At 38.6% G+C, this 25,479-nt stretch overlaps 1 protein-coding gene across 1 annotated transcript in view; it reads right to left on the bottom strand.

Moving 5' to 3' along the window:
* The window catches only part of LOC122793068, a 970,692-nt gene that overhangs the window by 201,199 nt on the left and 744,014 nt on the right, over window positions 1-25,479 (bottom strand). Inside the window, exons 26-27 of the mRNA XM_044060776.1 lie at window positions 12,033-12,095; window positions 11,014-11,100 (exon numbers count right to left, since the gene is read on the bottom strand). Coding sequence (XP_043916711.1) covers window positions 11,014-11,100; window positions 12,033-12,095 — 150 coding nt within the window. The remainder of the gene's footprint in view (window positions 1-11,013; window positions 11,101-12,032; window positions 12,096-25,479) is intronic.

The following is a 25,479-nucleotide window of genomic DNA, read 5'->3' as shown; positions in this document are numbered from 1 at the left end:
GGTATTATCTCAGGTAACTCCTCAGTCTAAGCACTGCTGAGATGTTACAATTTTCGTTTAAACCGGGGTGGCTATCGTCAAAGCAGTTGCCACTCCAGTTCCTGAACTTCCAAGAGAAGAGGTATAGGACCTCCTCGGATGTTATTAGTCACTTGGTCTATGGCCATAAACGAGAAGGAGTGTCCAGGATGGTTGACAATGTGTTTAGCCAAAGCATTAACGTCAGAGTTCTTCCTAATGGCATACATATGCTCATAAACACGGTCCCTTAATCTGCGGTCCGTCTTCCCAAGATAAAATGAGGGACAGCAATCACAGAAAGCCGCGTATACAACTGACCTGCTTTCACAATTAAGTGGTGCCTGGATCAAGTATTTCCTATCCCTAATTTTGTAGGACTGGCCTGCTCTCATTTTGTGGCACCAGTTGCAGAAACCGCATGGGTACATACCCAAACGTTTGTTAAAAGTTTTTTTAGTTAGGTCCCTCTGCAGTAACTCCTTAAGGTTATTGTTTCTCTTGAAAACGAAATTAGGGAAAAGGCCTAACTTCTCAGAGAGGTCTGGGCTTCCCAGTATAAATTGCCAGTTTTTCCTAATCAATGCCGTAATAGTCTGAGAGTTAAGACAGTAAGTGTGAATGTAGCTGGTAGAAAAATCACGGTCATGGTTAGACGAAAAAGTGTCGTCTAACACGGAGGCACCGTCGAGGGGTGATAGTGACACCTCGTTAGTACTAAGGTCGGGTGGTTGCAGTATTGGTTTATACACACCATTTAACCTTTTCACTGTCACTTCCGACTTAATCTCATCGACAAGGTATCTAGGGTAACCCCTATTAAGAAACATGTTACATAACAGGGTACATTCATTCTGAAAGGTAACCAGATCACTGCACATTCGAACAGCCCTAACCATTTGTCCCTTCACAATAGATCTCTTTTGTTTGAAGGGATGGTGGCTTGTGAAGTGCAGGAATGAGTTACAGTATGTTGGCTTTCTGTAAACACTGGAAGTGTAAGTATACGTCTCCTTTCTCAACTTTACATCAAGGTAGTCGATTTCTAATGATGAAAATTTAGATGTAAATTTCAAGAAGCCAGTTGTGTCATTTAAAAATTGAACAAAGTCACTTGCTTCTAATTCACTACCAGGAAAGAGAATGAAGATATCATCCAGGTATCTTGTGTAGAATTACTGGCATCCTTTCACTATTAGAAAAGGAACTTCTTTTCCCAAAACCCATGAAAAGTTGACGGAGGCCCATGGGAGCCCATCGCCACACCTTTTTTCTGTAAAAAATATTCCTTATTAAAAAGGAAATAGTTAGATGATAAGACAATCTCCAAGACTTCCATGACCAAGTCTATTTCAATTTGTGGGGCTCCACAATCTCTAAGCAAAAGTGATATCCATTCCACAGCTTCCTGGTGTGGAATGGAAGTGTACAAATCTACTACGTCGATGGTGAGAAAGTTATTCCCAGCATCGAACGGAATGTTGTTGATGAGGGGTCTCTTCCGTGACCTGTTCTTACAGGGTAAAATTGATCTTGAGACTTACAACTTCATTGACATTACACTGCCAAAAATACCAGTAATGTTCGGCATCCCTAAGGTCCATAAGGATGTCAACAATCCACCCATGCGGGCGCTGGTTGATGGTAGATCGTCTATGACATATCCCAGTGCCAAATTGGTGGACAGGATCCTGTCAAAATACTTGAAGGACCTCCGCGGGGTATGCAAAGATTCTTGGACCTTCTTGGGTAACTTCAACAACATTCTGTTCGATGCTGGGAATAACTTTCTCACCATCGACGTAGTAGATTTGTACACTTCCATTCCACACCAGGAAGCTGTGGAATGGATATCACTTTTGCTTAGAGATTGTGGAGCCCCACAAATTGAAATAGACTTGGTCATGGAAGTCTTGGAGATTGTCTTATCATCTAACTATTTCCTTTTTAATAAGGAATATTTTTTACAGAAAAAAGGTGTGGCGATGGGCTCCCCATGTGGGGCCTCCGTCACCAACTTTTTCATGGGTTTTTGGGAAAAGAAGTTCCTTTTCTCTAATAGTGAAAGGATGCGGCCAGTACAATTCTACACAAGATACCTGGATGATATCTTCATTCTCTTTCATGGTAGTGAATTAGAAGCAAGTGACTTTGTTCAATTTTTAAATGACACAACTGGCTTCTTGAAATTTACATCTAAATTTTCATCATTAGAAATCGACTACCTTGATGTAAAGTTGAGAAAGGAGACGTATACTTACACTTCCAGTGTTTACAGAAAGCCAACATACTGTAACTCATTCCTGCACTTCACAAGCCACCATCCCTTCAAACAAAAGAGATCTATTGTGAAGGGACAAATGGTTAGGGCTGTTCAAATGTGCAGTGATCTGGTTACCTTTCAGAATGAATGTACCCTGTTATGTAACATGTTTCTTAATAGGGGTTACCCTAGATACCTTGTCGATGAGATTAAGTCGGAAGTGACAGTGAAAAGGTTAAATGGTGTGTATAAACCAATACTGCAACCACCCGACCTTAGTACTAACGAGGTGTCACTATCACCCCTCGACGGTGCCTCCGTGTTAGACGACACTTTTTCGTCTAACCATGACCGTGATTTTTCTACCAGCTACATTCACACTTACTGTCTTAACTCTCAGACTATTACGGCATTGATTAGGAAAACTGGCAATTTATACTGGGAAGCCCAGACCTCTGAGAAGTTAGGCCTTTTCCTAATTTCGTTTTCAAGAGAAACAATAACCTTAAGGAGTTACTGCAGAGGGACCTAACTAAAAAAACTTTTAACAAACGTTTGGGTATGTACCCATGCGGTTTCTGCAACTGGTGCCACAAAATGAGAGCAGGCCAGTCCTACAAAATTAGGGATAGGAAATACTTGATCCAGGCACCACTTAATTGTGAAAGCAGGTCAGTTGTATACGCTTCTGTGATTGCTGTCCTCATTTTATCTTGGGAAGACGGACCGCAGATTAAGGGACCGTGTTTATGAGCATATGTATGCCATTAGGGAAGAACTCTGACGTTAATGCTTGGCTAAACACATTGTCAACCATCCTGACACTCCTTCTCGCTTATGGCCATAGACCAAGTGACTAATAACATCCGAGGAGGTCCTATACCTCTTCTCTTGAAGTTCAGGAACTGGAGTGGCAACTGCCTGACGCATTTAGCCACCCCGGTTTAAACGAAAATTGTAACATCTCAGCAGTGCTTAGACTGAGGAGTTACCTGAGATAATACCCTTTATTGTAAACTACTTCTTGCACTCATAATGCTCTCCCATTTCCATACTTTAGACTTTTTTACTTAATTGTCTTTAGGTTGAGGCATTACTAGTGGCATTTTTTTGCCACGCATGCACACTGGAGTAGTTATAAGTAAAAACATATTTGTGTATTACACCTAGCTGTTCCTTGTGCCTTATTCTCTTATTTGATGTTCTGTACCCCAAATTTTTAATCACCACTGCATTTTAAGCACCACTGCTGTTTATGAATTTACCTTCATCCTATGAGTCACCATTGGATTCATTTTCATGTTGTGTGAAATAACACATATATATCATTTTTATTACTTTGTTTTATATTACTTTTATTATATTTTTATTATTTTTTTGCTTTAATTGTTTGGCAGCATTTTATTATTTTAAATTTGCAATTCCAAACATGATGAATAGCCTGTATTGCTATTTTTGTTGATTATTTTTGATGAAATTGATGACTTCACTAAGTTTTAAATTGTTTCCTTTGACTATAATGAGTGCGACTCGCCTTTGTTGTCATTTCCTCTTGTCTCTTATAAAAGGGGGTGTGCGCTTTACCTCATTGTTAAATGTTTTTCTCTGAGGAAGCCATACTGCTGTGTGGCGAAAACGTTTGTATTAAATAAAAGCTCGTTAAGATTACGCTTGGTTTGCTTGCTGCTTGTACAAGGTCTCCGTGGTCTGGTTTTGTATTTTCATTTATTCATTTACATTTTTAGCTGGGAAGTTTCACTAAAGTAAGCCCCTTCACCTCAAAAATGTTGGGAGAAAGAGTGATGAAGGAATTTACTGTAAACTCTCAGCTAACCAGCACCCATGGGGACTGGTAGATGCCGGATAACTGTAGTTTCTGGTTGCTTGAGAGTTACATTTAAAAATAGGTCTGACTAATATTGAACCCTGAACTATTTGTTTGGTTGGACTTGTTCTCAGGTTGAGGAGAGAGGGAATTTATTCCTATCTTCCTTTTTAAAACAGAAAGTGCAACACATGAAAACTGTACAATATTTCTTTGATTTATTTGTTTGCCTGTTGCTTGAGAGTTCTGGTTACTGTACAATGACAAGAATGCTAACTGAGTATCATTACGGTGAAGGAAGTGTTAAAAGGAAAAAGGCAGTTGTTGTTGTTGTGTCTTTCGACTTTTCCCGGTTAGGGGTCGCCACAGCGGAACTCCGGGCCGCTAATGATTGGTAGTTGATTTTTACATGCCGAGTTACCAGCCCTGACGCACAACTTTCAACGAAGGTATGCCCATTCACGCATGTCTCCATGCAGAAGACGCTCTAGCTGAGAATCGAACCGGACACCGTCTTACTGTGAGGCGACAGTAAAAATTGAAATAAAAATGTTTTCAACATAATTTGATTTTTTTTTCAGTTCTGATAGCTTTGTATTACTCTAAGCAGTTATTGTTTAAGTTATTACACCTCTGAATAACCACCAATGGAAAATAACATTCTTTCTAGTTTTATTTTCCAACCAAAGCTTTTGAATCTATGATATAATTTTACAGGAGGTAGATGCACTGTGGTGAAAAGAACATTTACTGTGTCCCTTTCTTTCCAATGCTTATAATTACAGCACTGATATGTCTTACTTTCTGATCATCTTTTGTTACGACCTTCAGTTTACCTTTTTACTGATTTTATTGATTTATGCTAGTGGTCATTTCTTACACAGCATTTTAAGACACATTTGAATATCAGATTTGAAAGAATAGATGATTTATGTCTTTTTGTTCAATCTCAGGATTGAAGTTCCAAACAAGTGTCTTATTGGGTTCCAAAGTCACTTATGTGTGAATAATGACCTAAACTTAAAAAAGCTTGAGTTTGCAATCTGTACCGAGTGTGAAATTCTGTAATGGATGTCTATTGGCTTCATAGCCAGAATTAGTAACTTAGTTAAGAAACCTCTTAAATGTAGCTACTGGTCCCCTGACTTCCCTCCACACTACCTTACTTATGTTGTCTAAGCCTAACACTACTGCATACCTTTCGATTACCTTACATATTACAGTACTAACACTCTTTTCTTAATTTTACCACCAAACAAGCCACAGATTCACTTCAGAGAAAGCAGTACCCATGCATAACACAACACATATCCCTTTCCCCATTCCCTTCTCTAAGCCTAAGCTGGGAAAACTCATACATATACTCTCAGCCCAAATGCTAAAGTTTTGGTATATCCAGAATATTTGGCATTTTGCACACTTTCACTTACCAGGTTCATAATTGCTCATGTGCTCTTGTGCCTGTTGGTAGATCATGACAAACCCACTATCAGGCATTTATATGTATACTGGTCATTGACTGTACACATCATTGCATCACACAATAATGAAAATGTCTAAGCAAAACCAACTCAGTGGAACTTCCTTGTGATCAGCATTACAAGGGGCCATGCAGGGGTCAAGTCATAACTTCCCTATGCAGGACACTAAATGCTTGTTTCATTGCAAACAATTGTGATCATGTGCATTGAGATAATATCTGGGTCGATGAACAAAGGGCATCTCTATATGTAAATATATGAGTGCATGTCATTTCATCTAAAAACTCAGCTTATCTGAACACAGTTTATTGAGCACAACCTATTTAATCTCATTTCATCTAGACCAGCTAAACTAAAAAAAAAAAATACAAAACAAGTGTTTTTTTGCAGGGGGCAAATCCTCCCTGTACTCCCATGTGAAGAGCTCTGCCCACCACAGCCCCCTAAATTATATATAACAACTCCATGGTTGTGCTAAAGTGGAAGAAACAGAGAAAATGTATTATTATTTATTTATTAATTAACATTTGTTGACTGGGAAAGTCCACTGGGTCAGAGACCCATTTTCAGTGGAAGCCTAGGGAGAAAATCTCCACAAGTAAAATACAAAGGAACACAATAATTAAACACAATGTGACAATGTTCCTGATATAACAGGAAGAAAAAAAAAAACATAGAATATATACACACACTGAAGATATGACAGGTGAAAAATAAAACAAGAATTTCACAATTGAATAGTAGTGTTACATCATTTCCTTCTTTGGTGAGATTCCAGTCTCCTTTAAAACAAAAAAGGCGAGCAATTCCAGTCTCCTGTATAGTAAGAATACACTAATAAATGTGAAGACTGGGTTTTTGCGAAGATTTTGTCATTGTAGTATTTGGTGAAGTATATTGTTTAAGGTGGTTTGCTTTTGAGGCAGGTGCAGGATGGATTGTCTAGATAATGTGTTTTTAGGGCTGCCTTAAATTTTTTTGGGTGATCAATTTGGGTTATTTCAGATGGAAGGTTATTCCATAGCTTAGCTATGGTATTAGAGAACAGGCATTGTCCTGCTCTTTTGTTGGCTTTAGCTACTGTAAGCATCAGTTTACAGGAAGATCTTAGTGTTCTAGTGGGGGTGTATGTTTGTAGGACTGAGATAAGGGCAGGGCAGTCATTTGGCTTAGAAATTAGTTTGTGGGCTAAGGTTAGTTGGGTGTATTGTAGATGGTGGGAAAACTGTAGTCATCTTAGTTCAGTGATGGCATGGCAGTGATGAGAACGGTAAGGTTTTCCGGAGGCAAATTTGGCTATTTTGTTATAACAGGATTGTAATTTATTACTAAGGGTTGTGTGCAGGTTAATGAAAATGGCACTACCATATAAAAGGGAGGGGATGAATAGGGTATTGGCTAGTTTTATTTTGGTATATTTATCCAGGTAGAGTTTGTGGTGGTATAGTTTACCTAGTTTGAAATGAGTTTTCTTGATTGCAGTTAGGATGTCTTGTTCGTATGTGAGTTTATCATCTATTGTTACACCTAGCAATTTGGCTGTTTTCACTAGTTCAATTTCTGTGCTATCTTTAGCCAGGATTTTAAAGTCAATGTTGGGTGGTTTTGTTAAAAAAACACTGGGTGAACACCACCAGCTCGCACAATCTAGCACACCGTAATACAACAAACTGTAATATTAACTATATATATTTAAGAAAATTCATCCCAGTGATCAAAAAATTATTTAACAATGCTATAATGCACAAAAGCATTGTTTCGGTTGTTTTTTTTTTTTTTTTTGAGTTTTGTTAGTTTAAATGAAATAAGTTTAGAAAAGTTGTATACGATAAGTTGTGTTTAGAGAAGATGAGTTTTTCATGAAATTTCATACACTCATATATATATATATATATATATATATATATATATATATATAATATATATATATATATATATATATATATATATATATATATATATATATGGATTCACTTTACATGCGCGAAATTCTGAAATACCGAATTTCAGAATCTCGAGCCCATAAAGTGAAAATCCTAAAAGATTGAAAACCCAGAAGCGCAAAATTCAGACTCTTGCATTTCAGAGATGTTGAATTAGCGGTTCTGGTATTGTGCTATGTTCATGGATTCAGGTAAGTGTTTATGTTTTAAGGGTTTTGGGTAGGGGCTGTAGTCTGTGTTTGTGTGTTTCGTTACTGTGATGTGTGTGTGCGAGGGGAATGTAGCTTGTGTGGTGGTGTTTCATGTGGTTGTATATGTAGTGCGACCTTGGAGTTAGTATATTTAAGTAGGGTGGGTGTGGGGGGCATAGGGGGGCTTGCCCCCGGCTTGTATGTAGGATAGGGTTGTGTGTTTGTGTGTGGGGAGGAAGGTGTGTGTATGTGTATGTGTGTGGTGTGTGTGTAGTATAGAAGTTGCGATTTTGAATTTCACACTTCTGGGTTTTCGATCTTTTAGGATTTCCACTTTATGGGCTCGAGATTCTGAAATTCGATATTTCAGAATTTCAAGCATGTAAAGTGAATCTATACATATATATATATATATATATATATATATATATATATATATATATATATAGATAGATAGACATATGGGTCTACTGCTGTTTAATGAAAACATGTTTCTTTGAAGAACAGAATTACGATCTCATTTCAGCGAAAGTGCACTTTTGCGAATTACACTCTTGTGAACACTGATTCATGGAACCAGAAATAAAAGACAACAAAACACTGTACTACCAAATCACGATACAGGGGGATAAGGAAATTTATCCTTCTCCCCACTGTAGTGCGATCTTGTAGTTAGTATATACAAGTACCGGAGGTGTGTCCAGCAAAGTAAAACACATATTTGCAGGGGTACAAGCCCCCCCTGCGCCCCCTCAACAACCCTGCTACTGATATATACTAACTCTGAGATCTCACTACAGTGGGGAAAAGGATATATTTCCTTATCCCGACTGTACCATTATTCGGTTAACTGATTTTCACGAAACTGCACTTTTGGTTGAGTGCTGAAATATATTCGTACTTCTGAAGAAACGTGTTTTCGCTGAACAGAAGTAGACCCATATATATATATATATATATATATATATATATATATATATATATATATATATATATATAAAACTGTATACAGCTATATATCAAGCTCGTGTTGTATTTGCGGTCAAACCAAAGCAGTTTAGTGCTCATTGTTTGGATTAAACTGTGGAGCGCTGGTTCATAGTATTGACTGGTGCTGGTTGAATCAGTTACACTTCTCTTTAAACAGTAGCAGCTATAACAAGCAGCTGCTGCAGTTTAAACCACACACAGAGTGCTACAGTTCTTGGGTTGTACTGCAAATGCAATACTGACTTTTAAAAGCATTGCATTAAAGCAATCAGGATTGGCAGATTGCACACCCTAATACTTTGCACCCCAGTCAATTGCCCATCTCACCACATTCTAGCTATACTACTGCTTATCAACATGGGATATTGTTTGATTTTGGGTCTATATTAGATGAACGAATGCTTAAAATGTCGAGTATGACATGCTTGACAGCTTTTATGTGAACGTTCATCTAAGCGAAACCTCAGAATGTCGAAATAAGGAGTTTTGAAAATTTATAGTTGGCCAGCCGTCAAAAAGCCAATGGCTGATGGCTAAAATATACTGTACACCACTACAACCCCCCCCCCCAAAAAAACAAACAAACAAAAAAAAGAACAAAAACAAATTAACAAACAAAACAAAGTAGGGAGGCTTTGCCCCCCCACATCCCCAATGTGGGCAGCTGTGCCCCCCACACCCCTGTACTTAAATATACCAATTCCAAGATCGCACCACAGTGGAGTACTGTCATAACATTACACAGGGTGAACATCGAGACTGCACCACAGTGGAGGACTGTAACAATGGCTAGATAGGGCGAATATTCTGACATAAGCCATTGGCTTCCTGACAGCTAGTCAACTATAAATTTTCAAAACTCCTTGTTTCAACATTCTGAGGATTTGCTTAGATGAACATTTGCTTATTAAGCGTTTGCTCATCTAATAGGGACCTTTGATATCGGTCTCTTAGCATGTGGCTTGCATTGTAGACTTTGTCACTGAAGCATCACTAAGAGACCTAGGCTGTGGATAGTAAAACAGTAGATGGAAGTGCTGAGCACACTTGTACCTGTCATATTATTGTTACTGCAGGCTTCTAAGGCCTGCTTGAAGGCTCTTTAGAAGCAAACACATGGTGACTGCACAGACACACAAGAAATTCAACACAGATAAAAAGAAGAAAACGATGATATTTATTTGATCTTCCCTTCTGTGTGTTTGCTTTGGGACACATTACAACAAAAAGTTAAGTACTGTGTAATTACGTCTGGATGCAATATAAACTTTTTAATTTACAAACACATTCAGGAAACAATGTAGGGAAAGACAGAGGGAAATTACAGACATCAGTAAAAAATTCTTACAGCAACTTATTAGGCTGAGTTACTTACAGCTGACAATAAGCAGAATAAAGTACATTTGCACTGTGACATGCCATAGTGTATGAGCTGCAGGCACTTTTAGTTACATACTTTTTACAAATTCTAATCACTTACTGCATACCTTTGGGATGATAAATAAGATCAGAAAGCTGACTTGAACATGATACAGGACTATGGCAGCCATGGGATAATTCTATGAAATGCTGCCTTTGTTCTTTCTGTCCTAAATGACTGGATGTCTCTCATTTATTAGCTAACATATACTGAAATGCTGTCACATATTAAAACAAAATGATACCCGTTGGTGGTAAATAGTACCAGGATATGGAAAGGGCCTTTATAGATTACAGAGTATTTTGTTTCTTTGCACAATGGTTTAATATTAACTGGTCAAACAATATATTCGTTAGAGAAACAAAATGTGAACATGTTTTATTTTCTTACTAGACATAAAAAGGAAGGAAACAAAAAAGAAGCTGAATACACTAATTACAAAGAGAAGACTTGAACCAAAACAGAATCTGTATATAGAATAACCACAAAAACATTGCAGAATGCTTCTCTGGGTTCCATACATGCCATCTTTTCAGTTACAAAACATCTTCAGTGATCCACAGGTAGCAAATGTATTGTTATTTATTGTTTATTTACACTAATAATGGATGACCTTGAACCTTTCTTGAAATTCTTTCTTGAAGGCACTAATTCTTACTAAATGTTTTCAGTTAAGAAATGAAGGGGTAAAAACACAAACATATAAAAAAACAGAGGGACATTCTAATGGCTACAAGTTTTTATTTGCCACATAACTGCTACTGTTACTGTTGGTTATACTTCCAAGACCCTTTGTTTCATACCAGGTCCTTCCTTTTGGCTGCTGTGGGACTGTCTGTAGTTTATGCCACAAGCATAATGTGAAATAAAGATCTCACTTACCCTTAACATATCTTTTTTGTCCTGATAAAAGCAGAGAGACTGCCTATGCAGTACAGCATGGCATGAGTTCCAGTTACAGCAGCTGACCTGGCAGAAACAAACAGAGCAAAAACAATGACAGTTACAACACTTAACACCATGGGTATATGCAAACAGAGCAAAGACAATGACAGTTACAACACTTAACACCATGGGTATATGCAAACAGAGCAAAGACAATGACAGTTACAACACTTAACACCATGGGTATATGCAAACAGAGCAAAGACAATGACAGTTACAACACTTAACACCACGGGTATATGCAAACAGAGCAAAGACAATGACAGTTACAACACTTAACACCATGGGTATATGCAAACAGAGCAAAGACAATGACAGTTACAACACTTAACACCATGGGTATATGCAAACAGAGCAAAGACAATGACAGTTACAACACTTAACACCATGGGTATATGCAAACAGAGCAAAGACAATGACAGTTACAACACTTAACACCACGGGTATATGCAAACAGAGCAAAGACAATGACAGTTACAACACTTAACACCACGGGTATATGCAAACAGAGCAAAGACAATGACAGTTACAACACTTAACACCATGGGTATATGCAAACAGAGCAAAGACAATGACAGTTACAACACTTAACACCATGGGTATATGCAAACAGAGCAAAGACAATGACAGTTACAACACTTAACACCATGGGTATATGCAAACAGAGCAAAGACAATGACAGTTACAAAACTTAACACCATGGGTATATGCAAACAGAGCAAAGACAATGACAGTTACAAAACTTAACACCATGGGTATATGCAAACAGAGCAAAGACAATGACAGTTACAACACTTAACACCATGGGTATATGCAAACAGAGCAAAGACAATGATAGTTACAACACAACACCATGGGTATGTCATATCTAAAATATTGCTTCTGCATCACATGCAGGCAATTCCCCCTTTCCAGCAATTGAGCTCTCCACTGAACATTTTCATTGTGCATTATACCTTTTTGCCTCCCACTTGCAAAGTTTGCTTTCTTTCCAGACTTCCTTCCATAGACTGGAACTCCTGTATAGAAAGGAAATAAACAGTAAATATGATAAAACTAATACATGACATGTTTTATTTGTTACCACCATGACACATTTGAAATAAAACAAGAAAGATGTTTTACTTACCATCTGCATATGAGATAATTATAACTATTACACATGACATAAAAATATCTGAAATCTAATAATTGCTAACTTTTGCAGGTGCTGTACAGTTGTCCTTTTGCAAACAGATTAGATAAATTTACTTCATACGATATATATGATGCATGAATATGATTTGCGTTGCAGGTCATGAGGTGGGAAGATGATAAAGGGAGTTCTGCATAACACTAATTTCACAGAGCTCAATCACAATACAGCTTGCTACCCTATCAATGTAAGACTAAAGGAACTGCTCCAAAGATAAATGTTATGTTTTTCAGCATCTGGAAAAGAGCTAGTCCTGTCTGCAGACATAGTTTTACTCTATCCTCCCATGCCTTGTAAACCTACCCCCTCAGTCTCTGGTGTATTTTTTACCGGGCTATATGAATCTAAAGCTATAGATTTGATATTGTTATGGCCACTCTCTATCAAAAAGACCCAGTTTAATCATTTAACACTTTACTACACAGGCATGGGAACGGACAGACAAGAAAAGCTCAATCACAGTAAACACTTGCTTTTTGCCATCACCTCAGGCAGTTCTTCCAAGTGAGAAAATCAAGAAACACCTGGTCATACTCCCCATACAAGTACAGTGGATACAGTAACAGCTATGGCAGCAACATGCATGCTGGTAAGGGTAGAAAGTCAGGCAGAGAGCACATCCCCAAATCATTATGCAGTGCAATCCACAATAATATGCCACAGAAACAGAACTGTCATATTAAACAGAAAATAAAAGAAATATGCCCCAGTATAAATTGTTACAGCTTTTCAAAACATAACAAGATGGGAATATGTCTGTACACAGGAGATGTGATATTTCAGGAAAACTTTACTAAGGTGGAAATCCTGCCAGACACATGCCACATGGAGGCAGTCTACTAACTGCTATGTGCATGTATATGTATGTATTTATGTCAGTGAATGCTTATAGACATGACTAAAAGTGTGATAGCAACACCACTTAGGAGAGTTACCTCCTAGGAGAAGTTAACACAGTACAAATGTGCCTGATGCCATTATTGTGTAAGGACAAGTGCTGCATGCACTGTTTCAAAGTACTGCGTAAATGGATTGTAAAGCTTGTGTATCTATGTAAGCATCATATTAAGTGTGTATTACCTGGCTGCCACACACACACACACACACACACACACACACACACACACACACACACACACACACACACACACACACACACACAAAATTAACATATTATGACAAAGTACACTTCTCAAGGATTTTTTATATCATGTTAAAAAATGTGTACGGAACTGAGCATTGTGCATCAGATCCTAATACTAGGATCATAAAATGCAACATACCACACAGACAGTTGCAACATCATCCTCAACTTGTTAGTGAACTACAGAAGGTGCTAGAGTTTCCATACAACAGTTGTAGACTGGCCTATAACACTGCTAGTGTCCTTAGTGCATCATTATCAACAACCTCCATGAACAACAGTCAGGAAAGCCACACTGCAGGCAGCAGTTCCTCAGCAGTTTTTACCACAAAATGAGAAATGACAATGACTAGTCCCTGCTATTGATTGCATATGGTGCTTTGCACTCATAGGTTAATAGGTTAATAGGAGATTACTAGGTTAATGGCTTAGGAACCTTTACAAGCCTAGCCCATATAACCCAATTTTATCTAATATATGGCTCCTAGGGGCAAGAGTATGGCATGGATTTGTGCCTATGCCTTGAGTATCTTATAGATTGCCCCTGTCCATAAGGAACATAGACACTATCCCAGGTGTGAATTTGCAATTCTCCATCCATTGATCCAAACTGCATTTGAAGAGGGACATTGCCAACATCTTGGCTGACAGGTTCAGTGCAAATTCCCCCCCCTCTCACCACCTACAGGGCCTATTACCATTCCAGGGGATTGTGTAAGTCCAATTATTACTGCTACGTTGGTTAATAAGGCTCTATCTAAAGCTAAAAACACTGCCTCCATGGGACCCAGATGGTGTTCCAGGCTGTGTCATACGTGAGCTCCAAAAGGAATTAACCCCACATCTTAATACCCTGTTCAGTCCCAGCCTCTCCACAGCATATGTGCCCATTGAATGGCTCATGGCAATGGTGGTCCCGCTACACAAGGGTGGGGCCACAGCTGACCCTGGGAACTACCGACCAATAAGCCTGACCAGTCTGATCTGTAAGGCTATGGAGCAAATCATTATGGAACTCATAAATGGAGAGATTGGGAACCTCCAGTCGCTGGACCCCACACAGTTCGGCTTAGTCACGGGCAGATAATGCCTCCTGAACCTGGTGGATTTCTTTGAGACAGTTACTCAGGCTATAGATAAGGGAAAGGAGGTACACACGGCTTACCTTGACCTTGCTAAAGCATTTGACACCATTCCCCATTCAGGTATTATTGATAAGCTCACTGGCCTGGGCATAAACCCTTACATCACAAGATGGATCGCAAACTGGCTCTCAGACAGATCCCATAAAGTAAGAGTAGCGGTATCTATGTCCGAATCCAGACCAGTAATGAGTGGTGTGCCTCAGGGCTCTGTCCTGAGGCCCCTCTTGTTTGACATATACTTCTAAGAAGTACAGACAAGCACAGAAGGGCTGTGGCTGACTAAGTTTGTGGATGACTGCAAACTGAGTGCTATAATAGAGTCTCCGGCTGACATGGAGATCCTCCAGAAGGGCCTAAATGAGACTGATGCATGGTGTCAAAGCCATGGTCACAAGCTAAATGCAAAAAAATGCGTAGTAATCCCCTTTGGAAAAAACAGAGTACATGGAAACTACAACATAGGAGGTAATCCCCTGAAATCTGAAGAAGAAATAAGGGATCTAGGGACCCAAGTAGATAGTCAGCTTTCCTTTGATAATCATGTTGCCAAAGTGGTTAGAAAATCCTTCTATGTGAGCCATCTAATCACGAAAGGGTTCGCATCAAGATCTAAGGATGTAATGGTGCTCTTCTACTCTTCCCTCATCAGACCCATTATTGAGTACAATGCACCAATTGGAATGTACCTGGCTAGACATCTCCAGCAGCTGGAGTGACCACAGAGGTACCTAACCAAGAGGATTACTGGCCTCAAACAGTTGCCCTATGCAGCACGATTGAAAAAGCTAAGACTGTTCTCTGTTGCATATCGCTTTCTCAGAGGCGATCTCTGTCTAACGTACAGAGCCATGTCCAACCCAGAATTGTTGAACATGCTCCATCTTTGCAAAACCAAATCTACTCGAGCTACATGCTCTAGGGATATAAACCTCAACACAACAATGAATAGAACATGCTGGAGGGATAGATTCCCTTCGCAGAGACTTCCCTTACTGTGGAACAGGATCCCAATCTACATAAGACAGAGCCCCTCCCTATCACTCTTCAAGAGGAACCTTGATGAGTGGATGGGTAACAGAAAGTTCACACCGGGGATCACACCAACAGCACTACTAGATAGGGGCCAAGGGTACTAGCTGCTAGTACAAGGGTCTAGGGAACTACTAAAGGGGCAGTGAATACCGCACAACGTGGCTGGGCTAATATATGCTTTTGGGCAGATAGCCCAGTACCAACCTATGAACCTATGAACAGGGAAGGGGCAATTTCTAAGACACATATCTGTCTCTCCAGCATGTTTTATTTAAGTCACTGACTAAGTTTACAGCCCTAGATCAGGTGACCCTCACACCATTTGACTTGTGGATATGTAACAGCTCCATTACAGCTGTATTTGTGAGTGTCTTGTAAGTCAGGCATAGTTCACCCCTTAATAGTCTGTAGGAGACAGAATAAAGGGATAGGGCTTTCAGTCTAGCTGCATAGGATAAGTCGTTTACACCCTGTATTTTCTTTGTGAGGAACCTCTGAGGTCACTCCAGCTGCCTAGTCAAGTACAAAATGGTGCATTTTACATGAGTATTGGTATAATCAGGGTTGAGTACAGCAGGCCTATAATTTCCTTGGATCTGAATGCTATACCTTTACTTATAATTTGTGCCAAATAGAAGGACTTCCTCACCACTGTAGACATGTGGCTGTCAAAGTTCAGGCTACTATTTATCTGTGTACTTAGAACGCTCACCTGTGAGTCTACTCTTAGGGGTGTGCTATTGATGTTGTAATTTGCAGGGGTATTTGACTTTCCAAAGGGTATGAAAATGCATTTTTTCACATTTAGTTCTGGCACCAATCATTCCTCTGATCTAGACCCTCCTGAAGGACATAATTGGGGGATTCAATGATTGCTCCCAGCTTGCAGTCATCGACAAACTTTGCCATCCAGAGGCCTTCCACATTAGCCTTGACTTCAGGAAAGTATATTTCAAACAGGAATTGTCCCAGCACTCAGCCTTGTGGTACACAACTAGTAACTGGCCTCTTGCTAGATCTGGATCCACCAACTTTAGCCACATGCCCTTTCCACGAACTAAATGGATATCCATCTGGTGATGTAGGAATTTATTACCAGTTTTGTGAGTTCATTTATAATACCTGAGTGTTGAATTGTATCAAATGCCTTAGATAGGTCAATGTAGGTGGTATGTACTATTTTACTCTCATCCATGGAATTTATAAAAGAAATCCACTAGATGCAGTAGGCAAAACTGAATTGGTTCAGGCCTAGTGTTTGGAGGTTTCCTGTGTCGTTATTTATCAGGTCCATGATTATTCTTTTCATGGTCTATAAGACTAGTCAAACTTATGGGTCTGTAATTTCCCGGGTCAGTAGATTGTCCCCCTTTATGCACAGGGATGGCTTTTGCTGTCCTCCACTCTATCAGGACAAAGCCAGTCTGGAGGCTGTGATTAAATAGAAATCCTAATGGGCCTGATAAGTTTAAGCTGTTTAAGAGGCAACCAGGTATATTGTTAGGCCCCATTGAAGCCATGTTTTTAGCTTTAAAGAGCACAGAGGCAACCTGTTCTTTGGTCACAATTGGCAGTGGAGTAGTGGAGGGTATTCCTTGGGGAAGAACTGGGGGTGATGGAGATGTGAAATTTGAGCTGAATTTGTTGGCCAGCAGATTTGTTATATCATCCAGTTGAGTATAGATGATGCCATCTACAACTAAGTTAGCACATTGATGGGTGTTGCCCTTAAGATTGCAAACACAACTGAAAAATGTTTTATGGTTATCCTTAGCTTTGGAAGCTATTTTTACCTCAAAGTCTGCTTTCAGAGACTTAACTAGTTCCTGGATTCACTTGTTTAGACTACTGAGGGACTTTTTCCTCTGTTGTGCAGATTGGCTCTTCCTTCTCAACAGGATTTTCTTTTTTTTTTTTCTTGTACAACCTGTTAAGACTAGGGGTAAACCAGAGTGGCTTTTTTGTGGTTTGGCCTGGGTTTATTTCAGTCTGGTACTACCTGTTTCTACATGGTTGGTTATAAGGTCATTCAGGGCTTTTGTATATACCTCCACATAGGTTTCTGTGTTTTCTGGATTTGCAATACATTCATCAATATGCTGGGAATGTTTGTAAGGAAGTACGCAGTTAGTTTATGAAGATCACCCACCTATCCAGAATCCATAACAAAATATCATAACACAGGTCCTATTATACTTTGTGACCACTGCTGTAGCATGTCACACATCAAGATCTGTTTAATAAGCCATTCTTGCCTGTTACCACAACAGTTTGAGCAAAATAATGAAAAGCACACACCACAGGATTCAAACATAAGTAATATACATTGAGATCCACTTGACGTGTGCACCAAATTATGACACCAAGCAAGAAAGCATATCTCCCTTGTCAGAAAACACACACTTAAAGAAATAACTTGAGAATTGTGTTTTAATGCATATGGCTTCCATAAAATGGAGTAAAAATACTGTCCTTTGTCACCTTAGTTGTAAATGTTTGCAGTAAGTAAAACTGTAAACATCAGTTCCCTTGGAGAAGCCAATCCTGCCTGTTAGCATTCTCTTTACTCAGTTATTACACCTTGCCCGAGTTGAAAACCTGCCTATCTAACCTCATAGTCTATAAAACTATATATTAACAGCTGATGCCACAGAATAAATCATATCAGAGGTGTCATAAAGCACACACTTGAAGGGAATTTATTAGCATTGCGTTTGGAAGGTTATGGTTCCCCTAAAATGTTGTCTGAGAGCTCAAAATCCTTTAGTCCTGCGAATATTCACACAAGTGTCAGTCATCCATATCAGCATCTGTTGAGTAAGCTGGTCCTGTCTGTCTTTACTGTCCTACATACATGCACTACTTATGCATGGCAGATTAGAATCTCTGCCTATCTAGGTCCCTCCTGTGCATTAATCATTGATACTGCAGAAGAACCTGTGAGTAAAGATGTCAGAAAGCACATACCTGAAGGGATATTGTGTTTGAATCTAAGGGGATTGGAGGGACCAGAATCCTGTAGCATTGTTAGTGTTACCCCCAAGTTGAGTTATCCACATTACATCAGTTGATTAAGCCATTCCTACTGATTTTTAATTATGTGTTATACAACCACCGTAGTTAAACATTGCTAGATTCAACCATCTGCCAAGCCCACATTCTATAGAACCCTATTAACTGTTTACAAAAGTCTTATAACTGGCTTGAGATAGCACATACTTAAAGTTTACAAGACATGTTTGGCAGAATGGGCAATGTGGTTTGACATACAGACAGACAGACAGACAGACAACATCAATGTTTTCATCACAACTCACAACATATTGCAGCAAGAAGTCATACATCACATAATGCTCATTAATTCTTGTGTTACATAATGTCACATTAAGGTGCATAAACAGTTATGTGATGAGTGATAGTTACAGATATCCAACAGTGGAATTCCATCCTTGCATTTCTGACTGTTCATTTCTAGATCACTGCATGCAAGTCTTATTCTTACGTGTACATTACTGACAAGTGCCTGCAATGTGTGTACAGCGTGCAAGGTAATTACATGTCATGCATGCAAAACATGTTCACTGCACACTCATTAACAGTATTCTGCAATTATGTTTGCAGTTCTACCAGTTCCCTGAAACACACTTGAAGGGTGATGTAATGCAGTGCCACAATCATTTACATATGGACTTACATAACAATGGAGTCCTTATATCTGAAACACAGTGATCCAATAAACCATATAAAACTAACAGAGACCACTAAAATTACTTTCAAGCTGTCATAATAGCACACTGCTGGCTAGCTCATTTATGTAACTGATGGCAAAGTACCAGTGCACGCATAATTATTTTTTGATTTTTTTTTTTTAATTTAGGATGAGAACTAGTACTGGCCTTTGCTGCTCCATGACAAGTGTCATGCAAATGATGAGTACAGACAGTGACATTTCTGTTGCTAAGCCATTTCTGGCCATGTGTGGGGGTGAGATTTTTATGTTTGACATTGCAAGATACTGGTGGAATAATTAAGGAGTGAGCAGGATGGTTGTGTGGCACTTACATTTATAAGCACTACTTCACCAGGTAAATTGTTATAAGATAGGAAAGTTTAACTAATGATGTACATAGGGATGGATTTAAACAGTTGCCAGTCTTATTCAATAATCCTTACTCCTGAGCATTACCTGAGAACACTGCAGAGGAAATCACATTCTAGCTAGCAGAAACCACACAGCTGAATTAATCAAATCAAATATATTGATGCAAGGGAGTATGTGTGCATCAGGCTTTACATCTATAGTAATAACTGAAGCATCACATATGGTGTACATTAAATCCTGAAGACTGTTATACACATAATAATGATGACTGTTTCCTCATATTGCTATCGGTATTGTTTTCTGTCATGCAGTGGGGCTAAACACAGCAGCACAAGGAGCACCAGATGAATGTGGCTGAAGGCAAATTAATCAGCTTTTGCCATAGGATGGACATCAATGGTTACTGTTACTGAAGCATCAGTTGTGGTGCTGCATAGCCCTAAGCATCATACAAATGCTGATGATAGAAATAGACAATTTGGATTATGGGTCATTTCTGGCCATGTGTGTGGTGTTTGAATCTATTTTTTGACAAGAACAAATGTGTGAAATTGGGTTATCAGGACAATGGTGAACATGGAGAGCAAGCGGTGCGTGAGACACTATGAGAGTTACTTAGGAATGTGCAGGAAGGTGGTGTTGGTGGAAAAGTGCAATAACTATCCACTTTTTCACAACCTAACATTGCATTTCTACAAAGCATTTGATAGATTTGGATAGTGATATCAGAAATGATGTGTGACATCAACTTCATAGTGTTGTGTGACCAACTGGACCAAATCAAGCGTGTCATACATACACAGATGTGAAGTGGAGAGCTATGTATGATGCTTACTTTTTTGTGGAACAAGCACCTTTCTTAAGAGAGAGAGGAGTGCTGGAAAAGGTATTTAGGAATAAGAGGGATAGGTATGTAGGGTAGGTTATGTATCAGGCACAGACATATGAGATATATAAGATAGACAGGGATTGTGATGGCAACAAAAGTTTTGGGGGAGCACCCTGGTTGGGTATAGGCATGAGATTTCTGAGGTACATCCCTGTCTAGCATAAATACAGTGGGAATTTAGTCCTTACCCTTAGAACTGTCACCACTATTTCTTGTTACAGGCGCGTGGAGCATTGATGGATGAGGCAGTGATTTAGCAGTTTGTTGCAGGATCCTTTCCATATGGCGGATGTAGGCATTGAGTACCCTCACCATGATCTGCTCCACCAGCTATGTCAGCTCCTATCAGGTGACATAATTACCATCTTAAATGGTACTACTCCCAGTGGAATCATGAAAAATATATGCCAGTGAGCTAATGTTCCAATATGTTTCGAAAGCTGTGTCCTCCACATTTCCATAATTCATTAACTCACTCAAGCCTACAATGCCTTTTTGTATACTTCCAGTTTATACCCATACCTCCTTAGGGGATCCAGGAGTTTTTTAGGTCTGGCTTCTTTTACCAGCTAATAATAAAGCAGTATTAGAAAGGGTAAGGCGTTGTTAACAAAATTAAGTTAAGGTTGTTAGTCAAGGATGACCTGCAGTGGAAAAAATCAACCTTTGTTTGCCACTTATTGCTCATATTTTTATATTTATGCTCATATTTTCATAACTGAAAGAACTGCATTTGATTGAAGTGTATTTTCTGAAACACCAATGTAAGAGAGAAGGCAATTCACTAAAAATGCTGGTTTATATCAAACTGTACTCGAAATATTGCTAGTTGTTTGTTAGTAATTATGATAATAATCAATATTTCCAGATGTACTTAATACTTTAAACATATGACAAACTGTTGCATGACATTATGTGAAACTGTAGATGTTGTTGAAGAAAACTTTAATATTTACACTGTATGTTGTACATCTTGAGAGATATCTAAGATAATTTGCATCGCTGCTTTTACAATTAGACATATGTTTTCATATTTCTGTAAATACTTCAATAAACATGTACTTACAGAGAATTTTCTTGTTCATAGGTTCAAAAGATATTACTAGGCTAATGGCTTAAGAGCCCTTACAAGCCTAAACATTGTTAAGACAATTTTACCCAATTTGTGATCCCTAATGGATAAGAATGGTTTAGGTGTGCGCCTATGTCTTTGAGTATTTTACAGACTGCCCCTTTCTATAAGGAATGTGGGCATTACCCCAGGAGTGACTTTATGATTTCTCATACATTGATCCAAACTGCATTTGAAGAGGGTCATGGAAGGATCTGCTTTACATGAATAGCACACCGGTTCCAGAGAAGGGGTAATCTCTGTGACACATATCTGTCTTTCCAGCATGTTTTGTTCATGTCACAGACCAGGTTTAGATCACTAGATTTGGTGACCCTCATGCAGCTTTCTTGCAAAGGTGTAATAGTTCCATCAGGGCTGGATTTGTGAGTGCCTTTTAGGTTAGGCATAGATCGCCCCTTAATAGTTGGTAGGAGACAGACTAAAGGTATAGATCCTTTAGTCTATCTGTATAAGACATGTTGTTTACATGTTGTACTTTTTTTTGTAAGGAACTTCTGAGGCTGCTCCAGCTGTTGCAAGTACCTGGCCAAGTACATGTCAAAAGATGCATTGTACTCTATTACTGGTCTGATGAGGGACAAATGCAGTGTTGTTATCTGAAAGGTTATGCATGGTTAACAAAAATGTTCTAACAATGTATGTTTTACAGTTTTCAAGATATAAAACTTCATGTTTAGAAAATATATATTTTGGGATTTGTGTGCATTATAATAAATTGTAGTATTTATGGAAAGACCATGAATGCACTGACTACTAGCACTGCAAAGAATGTGTCTCACTGCTAACATTGCAATTTGTAGAGTATTTACAGGTTTAACTGTTTACAGAATATTTACATTTGTTTATCTTAAGCTTTTTAAATTTATTTTTCAGAAAATGTGCTGGAATGCAAGGATGTATGCAGGCTGTTAGAAGTGTGGCATTCCACACAACATATGTGTTAATGAGATCATATATTTCTAATTGTTTTACCTCATACTATTGAACGTATACTATTTATTTCTCACCATGCAAACAGAAGTGTGTTTTTACCACAGTCATTGATATGAGCAATGCAGGTGACCAAAGTTACATTATCATGTTTAGCAGGCATAGTACACAACTGCATTACAGCATTAACAATGTAAATTGCATTCATAGTTCAGCTTAAAGTAAAGAAAAACAAAGATCACATGTATTATGTCACATAAAGGTAAACTATCTCTAATGTGAGGTCAAACCCTACACTTCTTGTGCTGGTAGTCAGAACATGCTTCATTAACACACTGAGCCATTGAAGAAGTTATATAGCAGATGTATTTGCTGCATTCAATAATGCCCAATATGCTGAGTAAGGTTTACTAAAGACAGTCTAATTTGCATGACTGAGGGCTAAGTCTTTCTGAACGCAAAATTATTTTTTTTTGTTTTTGTCATAGGAAGTGAGCTGTCATTCAATGAAGGGCAGATGGGTACAGATGTACAGTGCTAACTGTCATGCAAAGAATAAAGCAAAAAGTATTTATAAATCAGTGTGGTGATTTCGCAACTTTGTGGAATTATACAAGTAAAATGTTTAAAGGGAGGATCCCTACTTTCTGGTAGACAGCACCTTCACAAGATTTTAACACTGAACCTGTGGCATTATAATGAGACATTGACATGATGAATGTTTTACCACCTGAACAGTTATATACAAAACTAGAGAAAGTTAAACACATGAGCTTGGCATTATACTTCTGAAATCCACAGTTAGTCTGCAGTATACCCATGTTATCACACTGTTGACATTTGTCTTGTCACAGTGCAAATGTGTGACTGTAATCATTGGAGAAATGAGAACGGTAAAGCATGGGAGATTACAGACATGTGTCTGGAAAAGAAGAGTTTCTGATTTCATGTTTTGTGCATTACTTTATTGTACAATGACTTTTAAGTAGAGCCTTTCTTTCAAGTTGTATACCCGGTATATGTTACAGCCACTTTGTCATCACAGGCACCTAATCTTCTTACAAAATTTTAACCAAAGTATGAATTAAGGTTCTCTCCTAACTCAGGGAATATAACTTAAACCTTCTCAGTGAGCCTTTGTTCTCTGACACCCACCCCATTAGCAGGGGTGCTGAACAAGTAATAAATGAGCAGAACTGTTAAGAGTCACACTTGCAAGGCATTACCTATACAGTGCAGTCAATACTCACTATTGTACTGCTCAGATGTGTGCACGTCATTCTGTAGGAACTAACAGTATGTTTATCCACCCAGCACATTGAGTAGATTGAGTGATTCAGGAATGCTAAAGAGCTGAGACCTAATTAACTTATTCAATTTGTCCAGGGAGTTTATCTACAGCATATAAGCAGGGTCTGTAACTACAGAGCTTCCATCATGCTATGGTAAACTGCTTTGTTTCCCAAGTCCGGCCAAACTAAATAGCAATGGAGGCTATTGTCAGAGATTTTTCAAGGTATGTGTTGTTTAACAGAAATACTTGATTATTTTAGTGCATTCATAGATAATTGCAATGGAGGCTGTATACCTGCAGTATTTCAATAATTCTGTTGAAATCATCTGATGTGTATTTCATGGGGATCAAAAAACAACACATTCATGTGCATAGAGTTCTGTTGTATTATTGTAATATATGCTTAAAAGTTAGACTGTCACTGATTTGAATGAGTTTCTGTACATTTTTATTACAGTAATAACTATCTGCTTCTGATTTTTTTCTGCTTAATATGTGTATATTCTTGCACCTGCCATTGTTTGTTTTTTTTTCTGTGGTTAATACATTTTTGGGAGGCCCAAAACATAAAAAAATTGAGTTTCTAACAAAAAAACAGCGAATTTCAAAACTTTCTGCCATATTTCTGAAGCATGTTTGCAGAAGTCATTTATCCTTCTTTTGACATGGAGGCCTTTACCTCTACATCCCTGCTCCTTGGCTATCCTTCAGAGCAGTAGAACTATTCCGGGATACTTCGGTGTTGCAGTTAGTATCGCTTCCCATTATTCTCATGTACATTCTTCCTGTTCTGAGGACTGCAGTTTCTGTCCTGCTACTTTGAACAGGTGCTAGTAAGAGTTCACTCAGATAAAAGGGTTTAAATTAATGGTGTGCCACAGAGGTCTAGTGTTAAAGGACAACTATGGACAAAAACTCTAAAACATATTTTTTTTTTTGTCATGAAGTTCTGCATAGCTAAACTTGCCGCTAGCACACTAGCTAATTCATAGAGGCCCAGACTCACGGATATTCAAAGGCCACTGATTCATGCCTTGCTGGTGCTTTCACTCAGGAAGAACTTCCTTTATCCAGAACGGCCATGCCAGTTAGTCCTTGAGAACATTTCTGGATTCCCATCCAATCATTTAGGTTATGTTTACAGAAGATAACGAGTCATACAGCTTAACATGCAGGGTAGGTTTATTCCCCCGGTTTGGGAGGTGTTGGATTATAAACCTGTCCCTCTGACATGCTTTATTTATGTGTTACTGAATATTTAGACCTTTGGTTACTGTACTGGTGAATATACTTGGACTTATAGAGACACAAGAGATTCAGGACATTCAGGCCTCTAATGGCACAGTAAGAGAGAAAGAGATCTCTCAAAAGTCTATAATGCACTGGATGAAGGAATAGAACTTATTGCCTGGTATCTCAAGAACTTCAGATGTGATCTTTTTGGGTAGGAACCTTTGGTTTTTTTTCCAATTGTTTGATATGTTTACTGAGATACAGTCCAATGGGGGCATGGCACTTCATAACTGGTCTGATCAAT

The sequence above is a fragment of the Protopterus annectens genome, chromosome 1.part0 (genome assembly GCF_019279795.1).
Source record: "Protopterus annectens isolate FY-2018-M chromosome 1.part0, PAN1.0, whole genome shotgun sequence".
NCBI classification, from domain to species: domain Eukaryota; kingdom Metazoa; phylum Chordata; order Ceratodontiformes; family Protopteridae; genus Protopterus; species Protopterus annectens.
This window is presented reverse-complemented; position numbering and strand designations above follow the sequence as displayed.